Source organism: Pocillopora verrucosa, chromosome 4 (genome assembly GCF_036669915.1).
Source record: "Pocillopora verrucosa isolate sample1 chromosome 4, ASM3666991v2, whole genome shotgun sequence".
Lineage (NCBI taxonomy): Eukaryota > Metazoa > Cnidaria > Anthozoa > Scleractinia > Pocilloporidae > Pocillopora > Pocillopora verrucosa.
The window spans coordinates 25205169-25218747 of NC_089315.1; the positions used below are offsets into that span (position 1 = coordinate 25205169).

Genomic DNA, 13579 nt, shown 5'->3' on the forward strand with positions numbered 1-13579 from the left:
TATCCGACAATGCTGACATCGACCCTTGAAACATTTGATACCTAAATCGTGTGCTTATCGTCAAATGACACTCCAGCCCATGTAACTTACTTTGCCTCCGCAGTTTTGATGAGAAACAGGAAAATTATACTCAGGGTTGTTTGAAAGGACGACTGTCTCTGAAGAAGGCTGGATGACAGTTGGAGAGACCTTCCTTACGATTGAGTTACAATTAAGGGTAGTGCGTTTCTTTTAAAACCGGAAATAAAGACAACCATTGCGATACTTCATTTGGACGTCCTCAGTTTTCAACAGGATAAGACAATCTTAGGTAGGTGTTTCCATTCGCTTTGACGGAGGGCTAACACTCGAAAAGTCAGCTTTGAAACTCTCTGACGTGTCCAGTTTACATTATCAACTCAGTTATAAATAAAACCAAGTAATATATGTTAAAATACGTCTTTGTTTGTTCCAGGTGAACGAACCTGAGAGAGCTTCAAGCTAGCTAATTTGAGCATGCGTAGTAAGAGTACGGCCGAGTACGATTCGCTCCGACAAATGGTTAACTCTCGAAACGTCAGCTTTGAAACTCTCTAACATAGCCAATTTGCATTATCAATTCATTAGATAAAACCAAATTATCTCAACATACGTGCTTGTTTGTTTGTTCCAGGTGATCGAACCTGACAGAGCTTCAAGCTAGCTAATTTGAGCACGCGTAGTAAGAGTTATGCCGAGTGCGATTCGCTCTGACGAAGGGTTAACACTCGAAACGTCAGCTTTGAAACTCTCTACTGTGGTCAATTTACATTATCAACTCAGTCATAAATAAATCCAAATTATCTTAACGTACGTGCTTGTTTGTTCCTTCCGGATGATCGAACCTGACAGAGCTTGAGGCTCGCTCGTTTGAACATGCGTAGTAAGAGTACGGCTGAGGACGAATGAAGGAATCAGGGCCTTTTGTCTCCAATGGTTTTCTATTTTCTCCTTTGTTGAAACGTTTCGATTCTATGGTTGAGTGGTATCAAATTTAGTCGCAAGAAAAATGGGTTGCTTTCTCTTTTAATTTTCGTGCACATTAAAAGCACCGCAAAAATTCAAGAACTTTCCAACTTGTTGACCTAGCTAGTTACGAGCCAAGGAGTGTCTGGTTGTTCCGATTAACCATACCTGACTGGGTTTCAGAGAGCCTAATTGCCTAGTTGCCTAGTCCCCCAAGCCTAATTGACTTGACTGAGTAAATCTGTCAGACTGAATATGTTCATGAATGCGTTTGCACTGGACAGGATACGTGACCCAAGTAAAGAAAATCTGCCAAACCTTACAGTAAACTTATAGTTCAATTACTGAAAAAAAATATATATATATATACTTTCCGAAATTTCTTATTTGTTACGATACTGGTACATCGCATAGACAGGTCGGAAAGTTGTCTTGCCTTAGCAATTTTTCGAGTGCAGGCCACTGAAAAGACACTTTCCAACCGAGCTTTCGTTATTACGGTCAATTTACCTGGCTCTCTTTTTTCTAGAGAGATTTCTGGATTGATTTCGCTTAGAGATCTCGAACCGTATTTCAAGGGTCCAAATATTGTGAACCAGCAGACAGAGTATGCAGAATAAATGCGTATACGATATTCACTTTGAAAATCCCTGGTGATTCCTGCAATCTGACTGGGGTCACGAATCGCACCATTTCTTTTCTCTAACTCGCATGCATTTCCTAGCCAATGCAAAATAAACCCTAAAACATAATAATCAATCTAAATTTCCCCAGAACCTTTCTTTTTTTTTCCATAATAGAACAGCACTCTGTAAATTTCTAATGTCGTTGTAGTTACTTAACAACCGCGCGACAAGAGCAAATTATAAATTGATGGCTGCAATGCAAATTTATTGAATTGATGAGAACTCTAAATATGAATTCAATTTCATGTTCACTTTGCACAGAAAAGTGCCCTATAGGCTCGAGTTCACCCTTAAAATTTTTTCATCAGCTTTCAACTTTTTAAAATCTACTATATTCTGATGTACCCAATTTTCTACTCTCGATTCAAATTAGCTCAAGCGAGGCTGTTGGCAAATACGTGCAAAATGCGTAAGCAATGGCATTTGAAGTATTCTGTTTGGTGGAATTCCTACTGGTTTTGCCTCTCCAACCGTCAAAAGTTTGCTTCCAAACGAAAGGTAACAACGTTGATTTAAATCTTAATTCACATGCCCGTCTAGCATACTGGTAATTACGCAGAATGATTGAATATACACAGACTCCTCTCCAAGCGAATGGTCACAAAAATTTATTCTTTTACGCAAGATACCGTATACCCACGCAAAAACTTTCTCTGCTTTTTGTTCTAATTCCTCTGCTTTTGAAAGTAAGTTTGGAGTGTTATTTCATATATTGTTGTATGCCCTCCAATGTATAACCTTTACGAGTGCCATTTCTCCTGTGGAGACACACAGGATGTTGAGGCTCAAGCAGATCAATTATCGTTGATGTTTCATTTCCTCAGCCTCTCTCCGAAACAAAGGAACGCCAAAGTTGTGGTTAGATACAAATCAAAACTCTTCCGTCGCTGCAGTTCATTCTTTTTCTAAGGACACAAAACTATAATTTATTTCCAGAAATATAATATGCGTGGGTTTTGTTGGATAAACCATACACAAGGTTATGGTAAAGTTAAGTAAATGGTTACGGGATGTTTGAGTTCTGAGACGGTAGTATCTTTACTGATGGACACAAACAATGGTTGCTCGAATAGAACTATATTGTCTAACAATTGTCTTTCAAGAAAGACATAGTGCAATTACTTGCTTAAGATTAAATTGCCTGCATATGAAAGAAAGTTGAAAGTGAACAGATGGTTTGGAACTGCATTTTACTTCAAATAATTGCTTTTGCAATCCACAACTGTAAATCATTCTAATTTGGATCAATGACTCAAAACAAGCCAAAATCAGTCGCGTTTCAGCCTGTAGTTATGGTGACCATTTTAGTTTGGCACTTCCAATTACATAGGGTCAGTTCACTGACTATATAAAACATGTGACTTGGATATCCAAGTAACGATGACAGTCCGAAGGAGGTTATTCAGTTCATATTTCTTCTTCCAAAGAGATGGTTAACTCATTTCCAATGTCAACGTTTTAAAAGCAGTAGTTAATAATCCGCCAAATGTAGGTCATGGGAGGTGGCCTTGAACGTGACTTTCGAGTCGAATTTCCATCAATGTTTCTCAATCAACGTCCTTTCAATCATGGAAATTTCAATAATTAGTCTACTTATCATCAATCATCAGTTTTTCTTGGCAATTACACTGACCCTTCGTCACACACCCATATAAAAGTGGAAGAAATGGGCTTCCCATAGAATCAAAGCATTCTTAAGTGAGGGAGAGAGAGAGAGAGTGTGCGTGTCCAAACCAAGGAGACTCGATTTTACAATGCGTACAAGAGAAATGTTATTGTGTGCAGCGGGAAGTATATTCAATGACCTCGGCAGGTGCATGTTTTTATATTGTCTCCTATTTTTCATGGAGGTAGTGGAACTTTCAGCTGCAGACACTGGACTTATAATACTCATTGGACAAATTGTCGACTCGTTGACTTCGGTAATCTCTGGTTACCTCGGCGATATGGTTAAAGTACCCGTTCTTTCACAGAAAATTGGAATGCGAAAATCTTGGCATCTCATGGCAACGGTTTTTATGGGCATCGTAGTTCCTCTCTGCGTCAACCGTTGCATTCTCTGTAGTGGAAGTCATCAAACTTGGCTTCCCACTGTCTATTACGGTTTCTTGTACTCACTGTACAACATGTGTTTCAGCGTGGTGGAGATAAATCACCTGGCTTTTATCACAACTTCAGCTGTGTCAGTTGAAGAACTAACAGATCTCAGCGCCATCAGGTTTGCTATGTTTATAGTATTATATTGAGTTACCCTTAACTGTTCAACCATTTTGTTTGGCTCTTGCCAAAGATCTACTGGAGGATAGACGTGTAGTTTACGTCGTCATCCACACAATTTTGCCTTTTTATCATCTAAAATAAACAGATTACATGTTGACGTGGATTTACAATTTAAGATCATATAATATGTCAAAATGTGGTAAGAACATCAATTATACACTCGGCTGCGCCTCGTGTGCCACGAGCACATTTTGACGACACCTTTGATCTATAACAAAACGGAAGCACGTCAAAATGTAATAATTTGCTAATCAGATGATGACGCAAAGTTTTAATTTCATAAGCAGACTCTCCTAAACTTACTTTTCATTACAACGCTAATATAAGCGTAAATTACTTCAGTATCATTGCCTTTTGCTTCGTAAAAGTCATAAGAAATAACTCTAATTTAATAAAAAACCTTATACCTTTGCGCAAGTCTGCTCAGAGCTCCATTTTAAGTGCTCGAAAATGTGAAATTAAGCTTCGTACAGATTCATCAGTTTTTATCATGCATTCAGCCGTTGATTGACCTTACTGGCCATAAAAGACTGCAACTTGTATTCCTGTGTGAGGCTTTAGGTTTCGTTTCAATTGCTCCAATTATAACACCCCATGAAGTTTCAAGCAGTCAATCACGCAGGGATTTACTTTTGAGGTTGCATTTAAGGACAGCATCAAGTTAACTTGTACATGATTCAAGATAATTATGGTGAATCTTTATCCAACTAATTTGCGAAGTTTTCATCTGGCATCTAACCATCTCTGGTTAAAATGCAGACAAGAGAACAGCTATTGTGCGCGGTAGGAAATTTATTCAACGACGTCTGCCGCCAGCTTAATTTTTCATTTAAAATTTTCTTTTAAAGAATCCCGGCGGGCGAAAATCTTGACACCTTTTTATAACAGTTTTAATGAGCATTATCATTCCTTTTTTCTTTAACCTCTGTTTTCTTTGTAATAGAAATCATGGTGTGTGGCTTTCAATTGTCTATGGTATCTTCTTGATCTCGGTGTACTACATATGTTTGATCATTGTGGAGATAAATTACCTTTATTACAGAGAATGTACAGCTCTTAATGCCATGAAGTTTGCTTCAAGAGACTTTTTTTAAGACACATAGTTCATACGGCAATCGTATTTGTTTTAAATATACTTGTATAAATTACTTGTATAACTTTTATATAACCCAACTCAAGCACGGACACTCTGAGGCCGTTTTTTACTAACTTATCTTGTAGGAATGATAAACGCGATATCTAAAAGCAATTTTTCTTATTCTTCTCTTTTTCATGTTCAAAAGGACAATGTTCAGCTTCCTAAGTGGTATTTACCTATACGTGATCGCCTGGGGCCTTTTCGGACAAGACAATACGGATACTCTGGGACCTGAGAGCCTTCCAGATTTTGTGGTAAATAAATGCGTTAATAGTTCTATGTTACAATACGCTTTGACAAACAGGCGGAGGCTGAATACAATAAAATAATAATTAACGCAAACGTAAACTACACGTCTATCCTCCAGTAGAAAAAACGGGTTGGAGAAATTTGGTTTTCTCTCCCTGCGCTGCCTGGAAGCCTTTCAGCCTCTTTCCACACATCTCTGCTGGCATTAAAAATATTTTTTTTTTGTCCCGAACCTTGCAACTTTCAAGATCTAACTGTCAATTCTCTCTTGGAGCTGCTTTGCATTTCCTTATAAATTAATTTTCAGAATTTAGTGTTGGATCAAGATAAAAACTTCTATCTGATAAGTACGACTATTCTCATCAGCTGTTGGCCGGTGAATGTATGTTTACTACAGGGAGAGGTTACAAGTTAATCATTTCTGGGAGTTAAAGGGTTAAGATGCTAGTTGATTAATTTTTTTTCTAAACAGTACCTCTCGTGGATTGCAACTGGAACAGGACTCTTCTTTGCAGCCATCTTCCACATTGGTACAAAGGAACCTCAAAAATGTCAGAGTAAAGAAAGTGCCACAACGGATCTTACGGTGAGACAGGAAGCAAAAAAGATATTTCCTTTTCAAATAATGGTCATACAAAAGCTTATTTTTGTGTTAGGAGGACAGACAACACCATGGAGTTAATAGCAGCGCACTTGTGCGATTGTTTCTTCGCTCTTCATTTGATTTATCTACAAGAGGTCTATTAATCTGAACGGGTCTTGAAGTTACATTGCGTGACCAGAGAGATAGAGGTATGGTCTACACATTATCTATAGCAACCCATAATCCACTCTGGCCACTTTCTCGTTATTTTGCAGAAAGCTCCTGGAAAATTCATTGAAGAGTTTGGACCCGAAAATGCAAGTAAGTCTATGGATATGTACTGTGGTGTATTATTTTAAAAACCGTCGATGTTTCTATTAAAATTGCAGATGCAACGTCCTCTCCCACATCAAACAAAGATGAAAACGCCACTCGTCCTCATCTTAAGGGGAATAGGTCTTATTTTTGCATGGAGCTTCTTAATATCTAGTGTATTGTTGCCTCGGTATTTTTGAGAATCTATTAACCATGACTGTGTGCAGGCATTCCACAAGTTTGATACAGTAGGTCCAATCTAGAAATGTTTAGACAACGTCTTTTTTAAAGCAAAATATCAAGTTCAGAAGGGCATGTCAATTGGAGATTAAGATTAGTAGTCACAGAAAGGATATGCAACCCTCAAGCCTTCTTCAGTTATTTCTAGACTGCATTCCGCTAAGAAGCTAAATGTCGACTACGTTAGTAGCTCGAGTTTTACTTCGAAGAACCAGCCAAGTGGATGGCTAGGATGGGGCAAAGAATTTCATCCGTCAACCTAGCCTTCTAAGGATCGTCTTTTTGGACAACTTCACTATAACCTTTTTTTCCAGCGCAGCGCAAAACCTTTAGCTTACCTTGGGTTACTCAGATTTTTCACTTACAAGTTCCAACGGGAAAAGAAGTAGAACAAAAACTTAACGAGAAGAAGTCCAGATATCCCGTGTTATAAAAATATTATTGAGATCATTTTGAGGGAATAAATGTTCATAGTTGATCCGACAAAGAGTTAAGACATGTTCCTAAAGGTGACATGATTTAGTTCTATCGTTGAGCCTTGAGACAGAAAAAACAGACGTTCGTTAATTGCTTGTTTTGTTTTTTTTTTTTGCTTAAGATTCTAGACGGACCAGTCTTGCTTTTAAGTTTACGAACATGGTTATGGCTTCAACTGAATATGAAGAACATCAAAATGAGATGGACGGATGTGGAGAAACCAAAAGCCATGAAGTGCGTGTCAGAAAACGAAGTCTTCTGCAGAAGTTTGCTGTTGCTATGTTTGCCGACGGGAAAACTGATCTAGAAGTACAGCATTTTGATAGTGAACGCAAGAAGAGTCTACGAACGCTTGATTTTGACGACATCCTGTTGAGACTACAACACGAAGAGCACGAACAACCAACATGTTTTGGTGCCATGGAAAACCAAGTTACAATGGACGGTATAGACGATGATCATGCAACTGATGAAGAGTCGTGGAATGCCAGGCAAGAAGAGATCAAAAACATTACTGATAAAGATATGTGGAAAATGACCAAAAGCGCGGCCCCCAAGACTTCTCTTTGTACCGTATTTAAGCAAAGAAAACATGGAATGGTGCTTTTTCCGGATGATTGTAAATTTGGTCTCTCTAACTCTGGATTTGAAGATGACGGAGGTGATGATGATAAGAAGGAAAGCCTTTGCGTTACATCAATTAAGAAGCAAAAAAAGTCTGTGACTTTCGATCCTTCTGGATTTCTGGAAGTGCCGTCAATGAACGAAACAGAACGACATGGATTAAATCTCGATCACACGCATGACAACAAAACGATTCTGGATGAAAGTACGCAAGATTTTCCAAAACGGCACGTCAGAAAAATAGAAAGAATAGAAGGTTGCGATGGCACAAATAGTTCGTTAACTTCAACGGATAACCCTGATCTTCATGGTCTCCCTGTTCAATCGACAAGTTCTACATCTGAGGGAAGACGTCCAAAAGGAATCAAAAACTGGCTGAAAGATCCAAACGTGTACATGGTAAACCCTCGTGTTTCCAACTATCCTTGTTTGTTGATTTAGTTGACTCCCTGTGATGTTTTTCTCGTGTTTTAATTTTCAGGTAGCCATTATCTTTACATGTACACGCCTTGCGCAGGATTCTGTATACAGCTATTTACCGCTATTCCTCACAGAGAGATTATCATTTCCCAAGGTATAGTTCAATCTGAAGTGCTCAGTTGTTTTCAAACTCTTTCATAATTATAATAATCTCATCCTACTTTTGTCCTGAATCAGGCAGCTACCGCTTATTTTCCACTCGTCCTCTTAACCAGTGGCTCTCTAGCGAGTTCAACGTGTAAGAAACTGAAAGGGAAAATTGGAAGTAAGGTAAGACCTAGATTAACAGCTTCTTCTAACTGGTCACTCCACCTTTGTGATAGTGGAAATGCATTGATTGCGCCAAACGTCGGCTTATCTACTCGTTGACAATGATTGGCTGAGAGGGGCAATAAATCAACGATCATCTCAATGGCTTTATTTAACTTAATGGACAAATGAACCATCTTTTCTCAAGTAAAGGTAGTCAGAAGTTCGATTCCTAAAACGATTCTCAGACCTTTTCTTTGTTTCTTGCTTATTACAGAACCAAGAACAACTTTATTTGTTAACTTAGTCTTAGTAACTTTCATACTTTCATTGATATGTACATCATAGTGGAGCTACCTTCTGGCAAGCTTATTAGTGATGGGTGGCGCTGTTTGGAGCTATTTTCAAACCTTCTCCACCAGACAATCAACTTATGCACCAGTGGTTATGATAGGAAGTGGTCTGTCCATTATGTACGTCATGGCACTGGTTTTCATCACTGAGCTGATAGGGGAAAATAAGGTTAGTGTTTCGAAACAAGTTTTAATGGTTTCGAAGAGTTTAGTTACAGTGCATTTCCAACCAGCCATTTTTGAAATTGAAATGACGTGGAATTTCTTTTGAATGTTGCAAAACAAAATCCAAACTCATCCCAACTCTTTGTCAGAACGAAATAAAACCCTTACAAGGAGCTAATGGGAATTTAAAGTAAATACAGTTCGATCGCCTGAAGTTTGGGAAACTCCGAGTTACATCTGATCGGTTAAGAGATTGTTGCGAGTTTTCAAGGCCAGTCACAGAGGGTACTGAAAAAGAACCGTTTCAGTCGCGGACTAGTTCCGAAACTTGATTAACACCATGATCAGTGTGCATATTTTCCAGAGTGCTCTCTATAAATTTACCATAAAACTAACAAGGAGAATTTTTCTGAAAATCAAGACCTTCATTTTGATTGGCGATCATTTACCATTTTAGGTCTAGGGGTAAAGAGTTAAAAATTACGTAAATGTTAGTACCAATGTTGGTTTCCCATCTGAGATCAAGGAGTTAATACCGTGATTTCCTGTCAGGAAACCAGTGGATCAGTGTTTTCCATTATCACTGTAATCGCCAGAATCTCAAGCGGTGTACTTATCATTGGTATACAGGAATTTTATCCGGAAGAAAGGTTGGTCTATTAAATCTTTATTGTAATGTACCTTGGAAGGAACAAGAAACATGCTATATAAAACGTTTAGATGACCAGCCGATTTGTTAAAACTCGAAAAGTATATTCAACATGTTTGTCTTTACCAGCTTGACCAGGCCATCCTTGACAATTTGAAATTTTAACCACAGTTTTAAAATTATGCACGATTTAGTAAACTCCTCAATTCCTCTTATCAATTTAGAATCAGCTCAAATGGGGCGGTTAGCAACTACGTACGGCATGTGTTTGTAATGGCGCCTGGGGTATTAACTCTGGTGGGATTCTTGCTGGTTTTGTTTTTCCAACCATCTAACTTTATCTGCAAAAGTAAAGGTAAGTACATTGTCCAGACTTGCGTAACGTATGGAGAATCACTGCAAATACTCTGAACTACCCTCTGAAGCAATGGTATCAAGCGTTCCTTTGTTGAAATTAGTAATCTTATTAAATGACACAAGCCTGTGTAAATGCATTTACCTCGTGATGGTTGTGCATCTATGTAGTACTGCCGGTTTTATACTTGGAGTTTCAGGTTTGTTAGGCAGTATTACATGCAGTTGTCTTTATTGTCAAGGAAAACTTCCTCTGTCAATTTATTCCTCTAGCTTTAGAAGATGTTGAGGATCTACACGGCCAGTCGTCGTTTGATGTTCCACGTCCACCGGGAGTCAAAGCAATGTCAAACCACAGCTTGGATGATAGTCACAATACCTCCATCGTGGTGGGGGATTCTTGTTCTGGGGACTCAAAACTTTGAATTCTTTGAAAATTGTATTATGTGTAGAGGCTCCGTCGACCTACTAAAAGGTCATTGCACAGATACGCCCACGATTTGGGCCTGCACGATTTGACTGCTAATTGTTTCATTTTCAACAATCAAGTTAAAATCAAAGAGATAGTATAGTTCGTTTTCTGTCTGTTCTTGTTTAGATTTTAGGAAAAACCCTTTCACATGAAAAGTTTTGTGATCGTAGAATTCCGTAAAATAAAAGCAGACAAGTCGTAAAGACCTCTCGCACCAAGATGAACAAGAGTCTACTTTTGCTAAATTTTAGATAAATAGTTATCGTGTTGTTTAATAATAATAATAAGAATAGCATAGTATTTTAATTGAAAATGAGTCCATCAATGTTCAAAATTGTTTAGATCTTCTTGATTTCTATTGATAGCTCAAAGTTTTCCTCGAACTTCGTGCTCAGAAAATTGTTCACATCTCGGAATAAATAATGTGAACCGTTCAGATCAATGGCGCACAATGCAAGCAGAAGTTTTCATAGATTATAGTTACATGTATTATGATATTTTTGATTTTGAATAACTGGTATGATAATGTTCGCAGTCCTAATTATGCTTGAAACTAACTTTCAAACATGAGAAAATGAGGCGAGGCGAGGAGGACAAGGAGGGTAGGAAGAGTTAAAAGGAAGAGAAGGGGGTGGGGAAGGCTCCTTGTTCAGGCTTCGAAAAAAGGTTGTTTAGAGTCAATATCTAGACCAGCATATTCCTTACATAAAAAATGTAACAAGAAGTAGATGAGATGTAAACTGACGAGTCTTTAATTAAGATTTCGGTGAAAAATAAAAGTTAACCGTGGAAATACTAAGTCTATTGCAGACTGAAATGTAAAAAAAATATTACAGTTCACACCCTCTGATCGTACCCAGCTTGTTCCTTTCTCCTCATTTTAGTTAAAGTGTTTTGAAATTCAATTTCTTACGTTAGGGTAAAAAAGTTTCTTTGGTTATTATTTTAATAAAAACATCAGACTTCGAACGAAAACAGGTTGCTAGTATTGGTGTTTGTTGTTATCCAGCTGGTGTTCACCACGAGGGTCATACTCAATTAGCTACTTTACACGTGAAATTGCGTGAAAACACGTGTTCAGTAAACAAAGTCACTATCCGACAATGCTGACATCGACCCTTGAAACATTTGATATCTAAATCGTGTGCTTATCGTCAAATGACACTCCAGCCCATGTAACTTACTTTACCTTCGCATGTTTTGATGAGAAACAGGAAAATTATACTCAGGGTTGTTTGAAAGGACGACTGTCTCTGAAGAAGGCTGGATGACAGTTGGAGAGACCTTCCTTACGATTGAGTTACAATTAAGGGTAGTGTGTTTCTTTTAACACCAGAAATAAAGACAACCATTGCGATACTTCATTTGGACGTCCTCAGTTTTCAACAGGATAAGACAATCTTAGGTAGGTGTTTCCTTCGCTTTGACGGAGGGCTAACACCAGTTTACATTATCAACTCAGTTATAAATAAAACCAAGTAATATATGTTAAAATACGTCTTTGTTTGTTCCAGGTGAACGAACCTGAGAGAGCTTCAAGCTAGCTAATTTGAGCATGCGTAGTAAGAGTACGGCCGAGTACGATTCGCTCCGACAAATGGTTAACTCTCGAAACGTCAGCTTTGAAACTCTCTAACGTAGCCAATTTACATTATCAGTTCAGTAGATAAAAACCAAATTATCTCAACATACGTGCTTGTTTGTTTGTTCCAGGTGATCGAACCTGACAGAGCTTCAAGCTAGCTAATTTGAGCACGCGTAGTAAGAGTTATGCCGAGTGCGATTCGCTCTGACGAAGGGTTAACACGCGAAACGTCAGCTTTGAAACTCTTTACCGTGGTCAATTTACATTATCAACTCAGTCATAAATAAATCCAAATTATCTTAACGTACGTGCTTGTTTGTTCCTTCCGGATGATCGAACCTGACAGAGCTTGAGGCTCGCTAGTTTGAACATGCGTAGTAAGAGTACGGCTGAGGACGAATGAAGGAATCAGGGCCTTTTGTCTCCAATGGTTTTCTATTTTCTCCTTTGTTGAAACGTTTCGATTCTATGGTTGAGTGGTATCAAATTTAGTCGCAAGAAAAATGGGTTGCTTTCTCTTTTAATGTTCGTGCACATTAAAAGCACCGCAAAAATTCAAGAACTTTCCAACTTGTTGACCTAGCTAGTTACGAGCCAAGGAGTGTCTGGTTGTTCCGATTAACCATACCTGACTGGGTTTCAGAGAGCCTAATTGCCTAGTCGCCTAGTCCCCCAATCCTAATTGACTTGACTGAGTAAATCTGTCAGACTGAATATGTTCATGAATGCGTTTGCACCGGACAGGATACGTGACCCAAGTAAAGAAAATCTGCCAAACCTTACAGTAAACTTATAGTTCAATTACTGAAAAAAAAATATACGTATACTTTCCGAAATTTCTTATTTGTTACGACACTGGTACATCGCATAGACAGGTCGGAAAGTTGTCTTGCCTTAGCAATTTTTCGAGTGCAGGCCACTGAAAAGACACTTTCCAACCGAGCTTTCGTTATTACGGTCAATTTACCTGGCTCTCTTTTTTTCTAGAGAGATTTCTGGATTGTGGGATTGATTTCGCTTAGAGATCTCGAACCGTATTTCAAGGGTTCAAATATTGTGAACCAGCAGACAGAGTATGCAGAATAAATGCGCATACTATATTCACTTTGAAAATCCCTGGTGATTCCTGCAATCTGACTGGGGTCACGAATCGCACCATTTCTTTTCTCTAAATCGCATGCATTTCCTAGCCAATGCAAAATAAACACTAAAACATAATAATCAATCTAAATTTCCCCAGAACCTTTCTTTTTTTTCCATAATAGAACGGCACTCTGTAAATTTCTAATGTCGGTGTAGTTACTTAACAACCGCGCGAGAAGAGCAAATTATAAATTGATGGCTGCAATGCAAATTTATTGAATTGATGAGAACTCTAAATATGAATTCAATTTCATGTTCACTTTGCAAAGAAAAGTGCCCTATAGGCTCGAGTTCACCCTTAAAATTTTTTCATCAGCTTTCAACTTTTTAAAATCTACTATCAGTTCTGATATACCCAATTTCCTACTCTCGATTCAAATTAGCTCAAGCGAGGCTGTTGGCAAATACGTGCAAAATGCGTAAGCAATGGCATTTGAAGTATTCTGTTTGGTGGAATTCCTACTGGTTTTGCCTCTCCAACCGTCAAAAGTTTGCTTACAAACGAAAGGTAACAACGTTGATTTAAATTTTAATTCAGATGCCCGTCTAGCAT

General features: G+C 38.3%; 1 protein-coding gene across 1 annotated transcript; it reads left to right on the top strand.

Moving 5' to 3' along the window:
• Positions 1 to 3514: 3514 nt before the first annotated feature.
• On the top strand, positions 3515 to 10627 carry LOC131774670 (uncharacterized). The gene is made up of 11 exons (XM_066165409.1): positions 3515 to 3888; positions 5234 to 5342; positions 5810 to 5923; positions 6196 to 6241; positions 7074 to 7975; positions 8058 to 8150; positions 8234 to 8326; positions 8654 to 8827; positions 9376 to 9473; positions 9697 to 9827; positions 10100 to 10627. Exons 1-11 carry the CDS (start codon positions 3515 to 3517, stop codon positions 10249 to 10251), a joined length of 2286 nt encoding a protein of 761 aa, XP_066021506.1. The 3' UTR covers positions 10252 to 10627.
• The last annotated feature ends 2952 nt before the right edge of the window (positions 10628 to 13579 follow it).

What these genes read in the sequence shown, in the direction of transcription:
- LOC131774670 (XM_066165409.1), top strand. Translation starts at nt 3,515, where the DNA reads ATGGAGGTAGTGGAACTTTCAGCTGCAGACACTGGACTTATAATACTC. An exon ending in AGAGCCTTCCAGATTTTGTG is followed by an intron (nt 5,343 to 5,809) that starts GTAAATAAATGC and finishes TTTTCTAAACAG; the next exon opens with TACCTCTCGTGGATTGCAAC. An exon ending in GTTTGGACCCGAAAATGCAA is followed by an intron (nt 6,242 to 7,073) that starts GTAAGTCTATGG and finishes TTTTTGCTTAAG; the next exon opens with ATTCTAGACGGACCAGTCTT.